Here is a 12723-nt window from a genome sequence, read left to right on the forward strand (position 1 = left end):
CACACACACACACACACACACACACACACACACACACACACACACACACACACACACACACACACACACACACACACACACACACACACACACACACACACACACACACACACACACACACACACACACACACACACACACACACACACACACACACACACACACACACACACACACACACACACACACACACACACACACACACACACACACACACACACACACACACACACACACACACACACACACACACACACACACACACACACACACACACACACACACACACACACACACACACACACACACACACACACACACACACACACACACACACACACACACACACACACACACACACACACACACACACACACACACACACACACACACACACACACACACACACACACACACACACACACACACACACACACACACACACACACACACACACACACACACACACACACACACACACACACACACACACACACACACACACACACACACACACACACACACACACACACACACACACACACACACACACACACACACACACACACACACACACACACACACACACACACACACACACACACACACACACAAACAGACAGATCCCGAATGTTGGATGAGTTGCCTTTCTTTGTTGTGAGTACAGTGAAGACTTCAACAAAAAGCAAAGACGAGAGAAGGTTCGAGTTGAAGTGTGTAACTTTGGCTGCTACCGTCCCAGTGACATCGTTGCCCATTTATGGATCCCAACTGTTGCTGTTAGCTAGTATGTATTTGTTTCTTTATTTTCTCACTTGGCTACATGTCTGCACCGACTCTGGATTGTCATTCATAATGTCGTTACTTCTTTTGTCTGCTGTCCAAAGTTCTCATTCACTCATAATCATCTTTCGTCTCCATCTTCCCTCCCTTTGTCGGTGCTCTTTGGAGTTGTTGTCGCAGCCAAACCTGCTCATGAAGCTTCTACTTGCTCTCTCTAAATTGTCAGTCATTGTGTTGTTGTTTGTTACATTTGTTGTTCCATGATCCGACCCACATGCCTGCCACCTCTGTATACCTTCCCTCAATTATCACCGCTTTCTAGAGTTGCTGTTTCAACCAAATCTGCTCTTGGAGCTTCTATTTGTTCTCTCTGAATTGTCAGTCACCATGTCGTCGTTTCTTTCGCATTCTGTTCAATGTTCTCATCCACCCTCCCATGTTCCCCATCTACCCTCCTTTCCTTACCTCTCTCTGGAGTTACTGTAGCAGTCAAACCAACTAGATTTAGACAGGGACATATATGTCTCATTTTGTAGTATGTAGTTGTTTTAGGAACACTTCATAGACAAGGAATTAGGGGTTACTGATATTGTATCTTAGTTCAAGTTTGAAAAATTTATGTGATAGACAAACAGACAGAGACAGTCCTCCACAAGCTGACTCGTGTCTTCCCTGGAGAAGTAGATGAGAACATATACGATAGAGACCAGAGGAGAACGATTACTAACGTGCGCTAATGCCACGCCTATAGTTTGAAGTAGCGAATTTTACTTATTGTAGAAACTTTCTAATATGTTGCTGCTTCTAGATATTGTCTAGACAATGGAACGTGTCATCTTGTTCAACAAAATCGCCTGAGAAAGTGTTTCGTACATACTTACTTTGTCAGCTAGAATTGTTCCGTTTCTTTGTGGTTGCAGGTGCTAGCTCTTCTATTGTTCACATGAGAAAGGAATGACCATTGTTGATCGTACGTGGGCAATCAACCTACGATTTACCTGTCCTTATTTTCGCGTAGCGACCGAAATCGCTCTACATGTACAAGAGGGCACATGCCTTCAGCATGGCCCAAGTACTATAGTGGTAACTGTAAGTGGGAAGAAGCATCTAGATTTCTCTATGACAATTTGAATGGTGACTTTAACCGAACAGGTATGTCAAATACCAAATAGACAATATAATGACTGTTCTGGTTGCATGAGCACAACACAGTAGTCACTGTTTATCGTTTTTCTAGCATCGTCTTGTCGTTTTCGTGTTATTGGCCATCTTGCTAAGAGATTTGCTACTGTCACTGATGCAGAGATCCATTATGGTATTGACCTTGAGGGCGTAGATGCAGAAGACCAATCTGTGCTAGCTGTTGCCTCTCTAATCCTGAAATCAAAGAGACCCAAAGCTGGCAAGACAAAGACAAGTGTTCACAGTAATGTAGAATTCCAGCCAGCCACAACAACACCAACTGCCAGTACCCAGACTGAGTGTTTTCAATCACAGAGGGCTGATTTTCTGAAGTCTCAACCATTGAGGTTCCAGGTTTGAAGCAGGTAATCTTTAGGCTTTTCTACTATGTAATTTCTAATATGTGGTAGATTGAAGTGCTTGGAAGTCTGTTTGCTTTCATTGCTGCTCAAAGCCAAGTGGAAGGTGTTGATGATGCCTTTATTGAACTTTCATTAAAAGCAATGAAAAATTTAAAGGAGGCTGGCCGAAGCAACATTATATATGGCTTGATACGTTGTTGCTCTCTTCCTGACACTTCTGGCCATCCCACCAGACTGCCTCTCAACAGAATGCCAACAGGATACATTGAACATCAGATAAATTTTTTCAATGCCAGCCATTACAGCAATGTGATTTTAGTATTCTTGTCTTAGCCAGTACTTGATCTACATATGCTTTGTTCTTTTATTTTAGGTTCCAAAATGCCCCCGTGATTATGAGGACTGGTTGGGCACCATGTATGCTGAATTTGGTATGAAATGGCACTGTTTGCACAATGGCCCTGCCTGGCAGCATGATGAACACTCTGGATTGAAAAGCACCATGATCCCGGGAAATGTAAGCTGAAATCCATAGCAATTAATTTTTCAATGTAAGCAGTGTCTTAGTTTGACAATGCTTTTGTTCCTGCAAATTGTGCATGACAATGATTGGTAGCCTTGCATCTCTTAGTAGTATGATTTTGTAGGCTAAGATAAACAATGCTTCTTTGTCATTGTCTACACTGAGAACTCGTGTAGTCAATACTGGAATTTTCAAAACTACAGAAATTCAGGTGAGCTAGCTACATAAGCTGGGTTTCTTCTTGTACAAGTGAAGATTAATTGTCTTGTTCAAACAACAGGGCACAACTTTGGACAAAGCTTCTGAATTCAATCCAGGTGCTCGATGGTGGATAAAAGCTGATGGATGCGATGTCATTCCTGGTCTCCATGAATCTGTCCGCCTTGAATGGTCTGGAGATGTTGACTTGAATGATGGGACACTGCAAAAAACATACAAGAAGTACAGAGACCATCTCAAAGACATTTCTAGTATTGGAAAGAGCAGCACTTCACAGACCAGGCTTGTACTTTCTACACTTCAGTCTGAATTGACTGAAGATCTTCAATATTTGCAAAGTGGTAAGTAAAGACAACTTAATTAATTAATTAATTAATTACATAGTAATAATGATAATTTCCTATCAATGCATTTTGAAGCTCTAGAATCCAAAACATCTGAACTGGACAAGCTGAAGGTCAGTCAGCCAACAAAAGTGGTGACTGAGTTAGAGTGGGATGTGAGGGAGTACCAGTTCTTGTTGAATGAATGCCAGTGGGCAGTTGAAACAGTGGCTGAGGTAGACCTCGCCATTACATCTCTTCAAAGACAAGACAGTCAAAGAACACAATCTAAGCTGGCAGAAATTAGATGTAGAATAGAGTCTCTTGTTCAAGGGATAGTGAGGAAGCAAAGACAGGCAGCCTCACATACAATGGTTTTCATGGTCAGCCCTGAAACTAGAAGGAGAAAAACCGTATGCTTTGCCTGTTCAGTTGCTACCGTATAGAGGACTAAAGGACAGCATGATGAGACATCTTACCAACAAACTGAAAATGGAAATGAAAAGTCGTAACATGGAAGTTGTTGGTATGAGTAAATAGATCAGTAATTTGTAGGCTGATTTCTTCTGTAACTTTGATTTTAAATTTGTAATTAGGATTGGTAACTGATGGTGAATTCAACAGCCTAAGAAATTTAGGATCAACTGGACCAACCAACATGCTTCAAATTAGATCAGACTCTCGTGCTCAAGTATCTCGTCTCAGCTACAACAAGATGCTTCTAATGCTAACATTGAAAGGTTTACTCCTTTTTCATAACTAATGGACTGATAATGATAACAAAACATAATTTCTGCAGAACTACCTAATCCACCTGAAGCTGTAGTCAGTCATCCAGCTATCACAAGAGAAATCCTGATGCAGTTACAGTCATGGCAGAAATCTGGTCTACCATATTGGGACAGCATTGCAAAACTGAGGATAAAAACGGTTCTACATGGATTCACTCCTCATGCTTGGAATGGAAGTTTGGACTTTTTCTTGCAAGTAAACACAGTATGTACATCCCTTCGTGTCCTTTTCTATACTCAGGTCCTAACAGCATTAGAAACAAGAAAGGACTGTCTGCGATCCATCATTGCCCAGTTGTTTTATCGTCACAAAATACTGGACCTGGAGAAACAAGGGCAGAACTTCCTCATATTTGCTTACCAGCCTGAGATTGATAAAGTCACAGGGCAGCCATTTCACGAAAGAGAAGACCGCAATCATGTGTTAATGGTAATAACACCAGAATTAATCAATTTTTGTCTACTAAGTTTACATCTGAAACAGAGGATAGCTAGTCACACAAGAAGTGGTGGTCCAAAAGGTTGTCACCTGGAGAGATTGCAAGAAGCAATGAAATCGCCAGAGACATGTCTAACCTACGTGGCGCTTTCAGGGCAAAGGAAGCAAAACGTAGAAGATGCCGAAAGGATCTTTTCTAAGTCTGTTGCCCAGTATCTAAGACAAAGAGGTTACACAAACGAGGCTGTTTATGTGCAAACAGTGTGCAATTGGCATGTTGCTTCTGATGGACGAGGAATATCACAGCTTAAACGATGCAAATACAATTATGAGATGCTTCAATATGTCTTGGATGAATTAATGCCTTGGCATAGACAGAGTTATGACTTCAGTTATCTAGAAGTAAATCAGTGAGTGTAGTTAACTGGTTAATTAATACCATTTTCAGAGGTGGTTCACAAAAACTTGTGTTGCAGGCCAGTGAAAGGCATCAGAGGATTCAGCCGAGAAACTCTAATTGCCGTCCTAACCAACATTGAGAGTCAGGAGTATCGCCGACGGCAATCATCGAAACTACATGAGATTCCGGAGCATCCCAGGGCCTCTTCAAGTGATGATGTGGAATGTTTCTTTTCGATCCTCCACAATCAACTTGGACTAAATTACAGTCTCAAAGCGATACAAAACCGATGGAGGGTCATTTGCAACGAGTTTATAAAGAGAATAGACCCCGATCTGCTATTCTACTACCACACAAGTGACAAGAACCGTTTCAGAATACATGACATTCCCTGTTTTGACAGTCCCACTAGCGATAGCAGGGAAAGACTTGATTTTCTACGGCTACCTCGAAGAGAAGATGTAGGACAGATCCTTGTCGGCAGGGCATCAATGCCAGTGAGAGGAACTAAAACAATAAGGCAGCAATTTCACAGCAATCCACCTGTATTACCTCAACCACCACAACTGCCACAACCAGGAAGAGATTCTACTACTAGTACTTATTGACATTTGGGAGACTTGTTTGAGATAATGGTTAACATACACATCCTAGGTAGACCACACTGACACGGACAAACAGGTTAGGAGACAGACTAACAGACAGACAGACAGACTGACAAGGAGACAGGAAAACACCATACTTTACTGTGTTCAGCACATAGGTGTCTAGACCATATATTCAATATTATATTGCTAAGGTACACTGCACACTAACTACTATCAGAAGCTGGATTTTGCGTGAAGAGCATGTGCCCAGCACCCTCGTATAACTACATCTATAGCTGCATAATAGCCCATCCCAGACCTTGCCCAGCTTCTCCACTTCACCCATTTAAAAGAAACACTACGCACTTGGTTACTGTCCATTGCTTTTCTAACATATCCTGTCAGCTCTCTTGCAACATATCCAAATGTAGTCCAACCTCCGCCTTGTTGCAGTTGACATTGAAAAGATACTGCTTGTTGATCTACAGGATTGCTGTTCTCTTTAAGTAGACGAATAGGCACAAACGTGTCCTGCTCCATTTTCTCTCTAGCCGCTTTTAGGCATTCCTGGTAAGTCCTTTCTTTTGTGCATCCCAAGCATTTGAATGTGGCTTTGTCCTCTATAGACGACAAAAATACTTAACACGCTCCAAAACAAATATTCACGAACGCATTTCAACCCACCATAGACTTCTTCTGATCCGCTGTCAGATTCTTCTGCTGCCTCGATGGCTCCAAAAACGTCGGGCAAGTCTTCACCACTGTCTTCCTTCTCACCCTCAAAGTGGTAGCTTACTTCTTGTTGAAGATACGATGACGCTCCTTCGAGGCATGAGAGCGTTACGTCTACATGGGCATGTTGATCACACACTGCCCACTCCCATATAACTGGACAATCTACTGCAGGAAACAGTGGGCGCGGATTCTGAAAGATGTCTGTCTCCACACTTGACAGCTGCAAAGAATTAATTAGCAAAAGAGTAGGCCATCAATTCTACAGGTTTCCTCAGATTATAGCTACTAGTAGATCAGACTTGCCTGAATGTCAAATGAGACAATTGGAGGTACACGTTGGGGTAGTGTAACGCCATGAAGCAACGCCGGGCGGCAGAATCCATCAAAAGCAACACCTTGCTTGCCACTTTCATTCAATGAAGCCATACGAATACGCGTTAGTCTTGCATCCAGTACGGGGAAAACAAGGGAGATTGTAATAGAACGATTCGCAGCCCCTCAAGATGACAACTACCGCCATTGCCGGATGTTGCTTCCACGACACTGCAGCATGCAATGAGACAAACCACATAATAGGGTACGGGATTTCACCATTGCTCATTGGTTGAAAACTAACCCGCCCTCAAAGTGCACACGTTAGTAATCGTCCTCCTCTGAATAGAGACTATCACAGTAGCTTGCACTAAATTGAAGCTGAACTCAGTAGCTTGTTTGCATTTAGTGTTAGAAATGTAACGTAGAGTTTGTGTTTCCATAAATGAAATTGACAGACAGACAGACAGACAGACAGACAGACAGACAGACAGACAGACAGACAGAGACAGACACAGAGACACAAAGACACAAAGACACACAGACACAAAGACACACAGACACAAAGACACACAGACATACATACAAAGAGACAGACAGACAAGCAGGCAGACAGACAAGCAGACAGACAGACAGACAGACAGACAGACAGACACACATTTTGGACATTGAGGGAATAGTGGAGAGAAGCTTCTTCACCAGATCTCACTAAGAACACGTGATGAAGATGGAAAGCTGAATTCGATTAAACTTAAAACATACTGGCGGTGAATACTGTCAATACTATAACATTACAACGTTAACATTACAACGTTGCAATAGTAGTGTGTTAGCTAAAAAGATTGACAGAATAGTTTGTAGTAATGACTCTGTAGATGATAGCTACAAACATCAGATGGCTGTTAATTAGAGTTGTTCTTCTACGACCACTATGGTCGTTTATCTTGAACTCTTAGCGTTATCTGTATTAGCGTTGAAGTTTTCAATAAATGTTCTTTCACAGTGAGACAGGCAGAGATACTGACAGACAGATTCTTTTCGTAAATTCAACATTATGGTCATTCATCTTGGACTTTTAGTTACTAACTTGTTAGCGATATAATGTTCACTGTATTAGCTTTGATGTTTATAGTAAATGATCTTCAACACAGACACAAAGAAACAGAAAGAAAGAAGAAAGCAGACAGACAAACCAGGGACAAACAAAAGGACAAACAGACATACATGCATACATACAGACATATAAATAATAATATACTTAAAGGGGAAGTCCAACAAAAATGAACTTAACTTGTATGAGATCTTACCAAGACAAATCAATCGGTATAAGTTACTCCGTTATCTTCGCTTTTGTGTACAAGAACGAGCAATGTTTCTGTGATGTGCAACGCCCACGTGCCTGCTCCGCGCTTCCTGGTCGATTAAGCTCCGCCTACTGCAAATGAATCAATGCGTTTATAACGGATATATCAAGAATGTCGAATGTGAATGCGAGATATTATGAAGATCTGCCTTCTTGCAGTCAGTGGTTCCTCTCTAAAGTAAAATGGTGTCAGTAGAGCTGTTTTCCTGCCAGACTTTGAAGCAGAATTCCTCAATACCACAGCTTACCTACAGAACAAACTTGTGCTTGAGTATTTGTTTATCCTTGTTCTTTTAATATCCGAAGAGAAACGTTCAGCGCACCGTCTGGCGTGTGCTACAGAGGATGATCCTATTTTTACATCCGGGATTGTAACCTTCTACCAATCAGCGGTAAAAGAAAGTGAGCAGACCGGATGTGAAAATAGGAACGTCCTCTGTAGCACACGCCAGACAGCGCTCTGAAAGTTTCTCTTCAGATATTAAAAGAACAAGGATAAACAAGTAAGCCGTGGTATTGAGGAATTCTGCTTCAAAGTCTGACAGGAAAACAACTCTACCGACACCATTATACTTTAGAGAGGAACCACTGATGGCAAGAAGGCAGATCTTCATAATATTTTCGCATTCACATTCGTCATTTTCGATATATCCGTAGCAGTCATCCATAAACGCATTGATTCATTTGCAGTGGGCGGAGCTTAGTCGACCAGGCAGCGCGGAGCAGGTGCGTGGGCGTTGTACATCACAGTAACATCGCTCGTTCTCATATACAAAAGCGAAGATAACAGAGTAATTTATACCGATCGATTTGTCTTGGTAAGATCTAGTCATACAAGGTAGGTTCATTTTTGTTGGACTTCCCTTTAAAACCAACCAATATCTATAAAACAAATTTCTACAAATTGTTTGTATTTCTCCACTTTCTATTAATTAAATAAAATTATAATATTCAATATTAATACATTTATTATTAGTACATAACATCTCATACATCACATCAACACATACAACAACAACAAATACAAACACTCACCTTACTCTTCAGATTACCATCAGCATTAGCTGATAATAACATAACAATTATTGACTCATAACCATGAGATGCCGCAGACATTAGAGCAGTCGTACCCTGCAATACCAATAATTGTGTTTTATTATTTGTATTTAATGTAATATTCGTCCTATCACAAATCTCATTACATCATTGAAATATCATTCTATTCATTCATCCATTCAGTGAGTCAGTCATTCATTCATTCATATATATTTGAGAGATATTGCCATCACAACAGATATATGTCTACGAGAAACTAACCAGTGCCAAGAGCCCCTATGTCACTCATTCATTCCATTTACTCTCAACACTTACATGAGGAGTAGTTTTGTTCACATTCGCTCCTTTCGTTATCAAACTACGTGCACTAGAACTGCAGCCTCTATTACAAGCTATCACAAGTACAGGATATTGCTAGAATAGAGTGAGTTGTTATCAACAAACAATAAAACGAGTCACTCAGTCAATAACATACATGATCAGCATCACACGCATCAGGTGAGGCTCTTGATTTCAAAAGCCTATCCACCTCATCAATTTTGTCGTCCTTTACAGCCAGCACTAACATACTATCGATATCCATGTCCAATGTGTGGCTTCCTCTTTCTAACATCACATCAACACATCAAGAACAACAAGCCTTTACAATTTCACTCACAAACGAGAAATCGCTGAACACGGCACTCTCACACGACAAACGTACACTTCAATATCATAACTATTACATTACACTCAATCTAGCTTACTAAGAAATGCTGCACTCCCACCGATTGATCAAACGCGATCGGGACCCCACTAGGACCAAATTCGACGTTTATTGTACGCATGCGCCTACTAATTTCTAAATTTAGTCACGTGAGTTACGTGAGTCACGTGCAGATTTGCGATCTAGTTATCGATATCTCGGCTTTGTAAACTTCTCTGTCAGTTGTTCTAAATAAAAAAACTTGGTTGTCGGCTACTTAATTACCTTTTCCCTGTCTCAATGGCGAAAAATAAAACTCTAGAACAGATACATACAGTATTGTAAATTAATTAACTTACTAATGTGCTGCGATGGATACAATCCGAGCGGAAACACGCGGAGCTCCAAAAAGGCAGTCACGTAAAACACGTCATTCGCAACAAAGTATGAGATGCCATAGAGTTTCATATCAATATTTCTACTGGCTTACCTGGAAGTACGTGTTAATCGTTTGACTGCATGTAGCCTCGCTATATATTAGACATTATGTTTCAAACATCAACTGTCGTCTTCGACTATACACATTGCACACTGGCCTCTTGACTATATCTCCAAGTGTTAATTTCAGTGCGTACACCCGTCTCAAAAAAATACTTCAAGTCCATTATGAGACAAATAAGATAGGCTGAGTAGTCTAGCACTACTTTATAGAAAATTACTCAACGGATGTAGAAGAAATAATTGACATGTTTGCTCGCAAACATGCTAGATTCTAAGAAGGATGATAGTAAGGATGATAGTAAATATGATTGTAGTTTGACATGCTGAAGATGATCTCAAGAAATCTATACATAAATAATGCACTAGGAACGGCTTACAACATGAAAATGTTATTCTTAGTAATACAAGAATTTCACGCAAACTGTTTTGTATAAATATACGAGAAGGTATAGTAGTGAAATATATTAATTCTATAAATTTACTATCAATTACAAAGAAGTTTTACATACTAAAGTGCTGATTTATGGACCTTTTGTATATATGCTATTATAGTGTGTATATATAGTCCCAAATTTTGTCTAGTTATCAGTAACGACCGTGTAGATAGTATACGTTGTATTGAAATTCTATGGACAGAAAAATTATTTAATTTACAGCTTGACGAAACTAACACTAAGAATGAGCAAGTCAAAAATTAAAATTGCAATCTAAGCAGCAAAAACGTCAATGACAAACAAATAAAACTGAAACTACAAACGTTAGCAACAAAGAAGCAACGAGAAAGTGATACACATGCATAACTGCAAAATTTGTTTGTCTTTAGACTTTTCAGTTCCCTCTAGCGACTGGGCTTTTGCATTGCGATGGAGGCACAAAGACGTTAGCATCAACTCCACCTACGACATTGTAGAACGTGTTCGTGATAAATGTGCTTATTTCTCCTTGTGTGTGTGTGTGCGTGTGTGTGCGTGTGTGTGTGTGTGTGTGTGTGTGTGTGTGTGTGTGTGTGTGTGTGTGTGTGTGTGTGTGTGTGTGTGTGTGTGTGTGTACTTATGCGAATGCGTGTACGTTTGCGTGTGCGTGTGCGTGTACGTGTGCGTGTTGTGTGTTTGTGTTTGTGTGCTTGTGAGTTAGTGTGTGCATCTGCGTGTGCGTGTCCTTGTACGTATGCGTGTGTGCGCGCGGGCGCGGTGTGTGTGTGTGTGTGTGTGTGTGTGTGTGTGTGTGTGTGTGTGTGTGTGCGTGTGTGTGTGTGTGCGTGTGTGTGTGTGTGTGCGCGCGCGCGCGCACGAGTGCATGTGCAGGTGCGCTTGCGAGTGCTTAAGCGTGTTTCTGTGCGTGTGCGTGTGCTTGTGTACATGCGTGTGCTTGTGTAAATGCGTGTGCGTGTGCGTGTGCTTGTGCGTGTGCTTGTGCGTGTGCGTGTCCTTGTACGTATGCGTGTGTGCGCGCGTGCGCGGTGTGTTTGTGTGTGTGTGTGTGTGTGTGTGTGTGTGTGTGTGTGTGTGTGTGTGTGTGTGTGCGTGTGCGTGTGCGTGTTTGTGTGAGTGTGTGTGTGTGTGTGTGTGTGTGTGTGTGTGTGTGTGCATGTGCCTGCGTGTGTGCGTTTGCGTGCGCGTGTCCGTGTCCGTGTGCATGTGCGACGACGGGCTGAAGTCTTCAACAACCCAGCTCCCGTGTTCAATATAGAAAGAACATTCCGCCACTGACAGAAAAGATAAAGCTCTCCTGCACTGAAATAGTTGCAGGAGTGTTGCGTCGATTCTGTCGTGACAAGACCTTCCGGAAAAGTCAAGACATTGTCAAGCAATGATGCAACCAAAATGGCGACTATGAGATAATCTATTCAAGAGCAGCTTAACAACGGAACGTCTCTGATTGGATCATTTTATCGATGACGTTTTGGCCACGCTTTGACCATCTGGCCCTCGTTGCTGTCGACACCATCCGAGTCCGTGCATGCCTCAATAATTACGCTATTCTATATCCATACCCTAGACTTCATCCAGTCTTCACTAAATATTGCTTTACGCGGGATATCAACAAATGATTGAATATTAATTGTTGGAACTGTTATACAATGGCAGTAAATGTGAATTGATGTTACTGACATTTAAAAATTTCAGTTAGTTTGATCAAATGGTGAATTCGAAAGCTTAAACAATCTCTAGCGTGTCATACAAGTAGATTGAGAATAAATTCTAGATACTCTGTAATTAATGAGTTTTCTACATGGAAAGATATGTTGCTGTCATTAGACATTCAATTAGTTGTCAACAGTAATATGACAGTCTATCTGTTTGGTAACTAGTCAACTGAGGTCGTTCTAGATTACTGGTCCCTACCTGTTCTCACAAGAATTGTGACAACAAAATACTATATACGTACATTTACTAAATGATCAATGATTCCTCCTACAATTAAACAGCACTGTTGTCATGACTTCATTAACATCAGGTTGC

At 41.2% G+C, this 12723-nt stretch overlaps 3 protein-coding genes across 7 annotated transcripts; 2 read left to right on the forward strand and 1 right to left on the reverse strand.

Moving 5' to 3' along the window:
- The first annotated feature begins 588 nt into the window (after positions 1-588).
- LOC134198490 (uncharacterized) lies at positions 589-3267 on the forward strand. Of its 3 annotated transcripts, none has more exons than XR_009972852.1 (3): positions 589-1935; positions 2021-2844; positions 2975-3267. XR_009972852.1 is itself a non-coding variant. In XM_062667901.1 (2 exons), exons 1-2 carry the CDS (start codon positions 1836-1838, stop codon positions 2323-2325), a joined length of 405 nt encoding a protein of 134 aa, XP_062523885.1. In that variant the 5' UTR covers positions 589-1835; the 3' UTR covers positions 2326-3267. The 3 variants fall into 3 exon arrangements, 1 of the variants encoding a protein (XP_062523885.1); XR_009972851.1 differs by having other exon boundaries at positions 2021-2636; positions 2701-3267; XM_062667901.1 differs by having other exon boundaries at positions 2021-3267.
- A 1362-nt stretch (positions 3268-4629) lies between these two features.
- On the forward strand, positions 4630-5630 carry LOC134198489 (uncharacterized). The gene is made up of 2 exons (XM_062667900.1): positions 4630-5032; positions 5099-5630. The coding sequence occupies exons 1-2, from the start codon at positions 4734-4736 to the stop codon at positions 5628-5630; spliced, it is 831 nt and encodes a 276-aa protein (XP_062523884.1). The 5' UTR covers positions 4630-4733.
- A 140-nt stretch (positions 5631-5770) lies between these two features.
- Positions 5771-9887, reverse strand: LOC134198488 (uncharacterized). 3 transcript variants are annotated; one of them, XM_062667896.1, is made up of 6 exons: positions 9822-9887; positions 9551-9681; positions 9391-9489; positions 9055-9150; positions 6294-6564; positions 5771-6229 (listed from the first exon to the last, which is right to left on the reverse strand). In XM_062667896.1, exons 2-6 carry the CDS (start codon positions 9656-9658, stop codon positions 5844-5846), a joined length of 960 nt encoding a protein of 319 aa, XP_062523880.1. In that variant the 5' UTR covers positions 9659-9681; positions 9822-9887; the 3' UTR covers positions 5771-5843. The 3 variants fall into 3 exon arrangements, with proteins under 3 accessions (XP_062523880.1, XP_062523882.1, XP_062523881.1); XM_062667898.1 differs by lacking the exons at positions 9055-9150; positions 9391-9489; positions 9551-9681; positions 9822-9887 and adding exons at positions 6648-6887; positions 6961-7952 and having other exon boundaries at positions 5773-6229; XM_062667897.1 differs by lacking the exons at positions 9055-9150; positions 9391-9489; positions 9551-9681; positions 9822-9887 and adding an exon at positions 6648-7952 and having other exon boundaries at positions 5773-6229.
- Positions 9888-12723: the final 2836 nt, after the last annotated feature.

Source organism: Corticium candelabrum, chromosome 2, assembly GCF_963422355.1.
Source record: "Corticium candelabrum chromosome 2, ooCorCand1.1, whole genome shotgun sequence".
Lineage (NCBI taxonomy): Eukaryota > Metazoa > Porifera > Homoscleromorpha > Homosclerophorida > Plakinidae > Corticium > Corticium candelabrum.

Excerpts from the sequence above, each read along its gene's own strand:
- LOC134198490 (XM_062667901.1), top strand. The coding sequence starts at position 1,836 with ATGCCTTCAGCATGGCCCAAGTACTATAGTGGTAACTGTAAGTGGGAA. Across the intron at positions 1,936-2,020 it reads TGGTGACTTTAACCGAACAG|CATCGTCTTGTCGTTTTCGT; the intron begins GTATGTCAAATA and ends TCGTTTTTCTAG.
- LOC134198489 (XM_062667900.1), top strand. The coding sequence starts at position 4,734 with ATGAAATCGCCAGAGACATGTCTAACCTACGTGGCGCTTTCAGGGCAA. Across the intron at positions 5,033-5,098 it reads AGTTATCTAGAAGTAAATCA|GCCAGTGAAAGGCATCAGAG; the intron begins GTGAGTGTAGTT and ends CTTGTGTTGCAG.
- LOC134198488 (XM_062667896.1), bottom strand. The coding sequence starts at position 9,658 with ATGGATATCGATAGTATGTTAGTGCTGGCTGTAAAGGACGACAAAATT. Across the intron at positions 9,490-9,550 it reads ATGCGTGTGATGCTGATCAT|CAATATCCTGTACTTGTGAT; the intron begins GTATGTTATTGA and ends ACTCTATTCTAG. Across the intron at positions 6,230-6,293 it reads CGGATCAGAAGAAGTCTATG|AGGACAAAGCCACATTCAAA; the intron begins GTGGGTTGAAAT and ends TGTCGTCTATAG.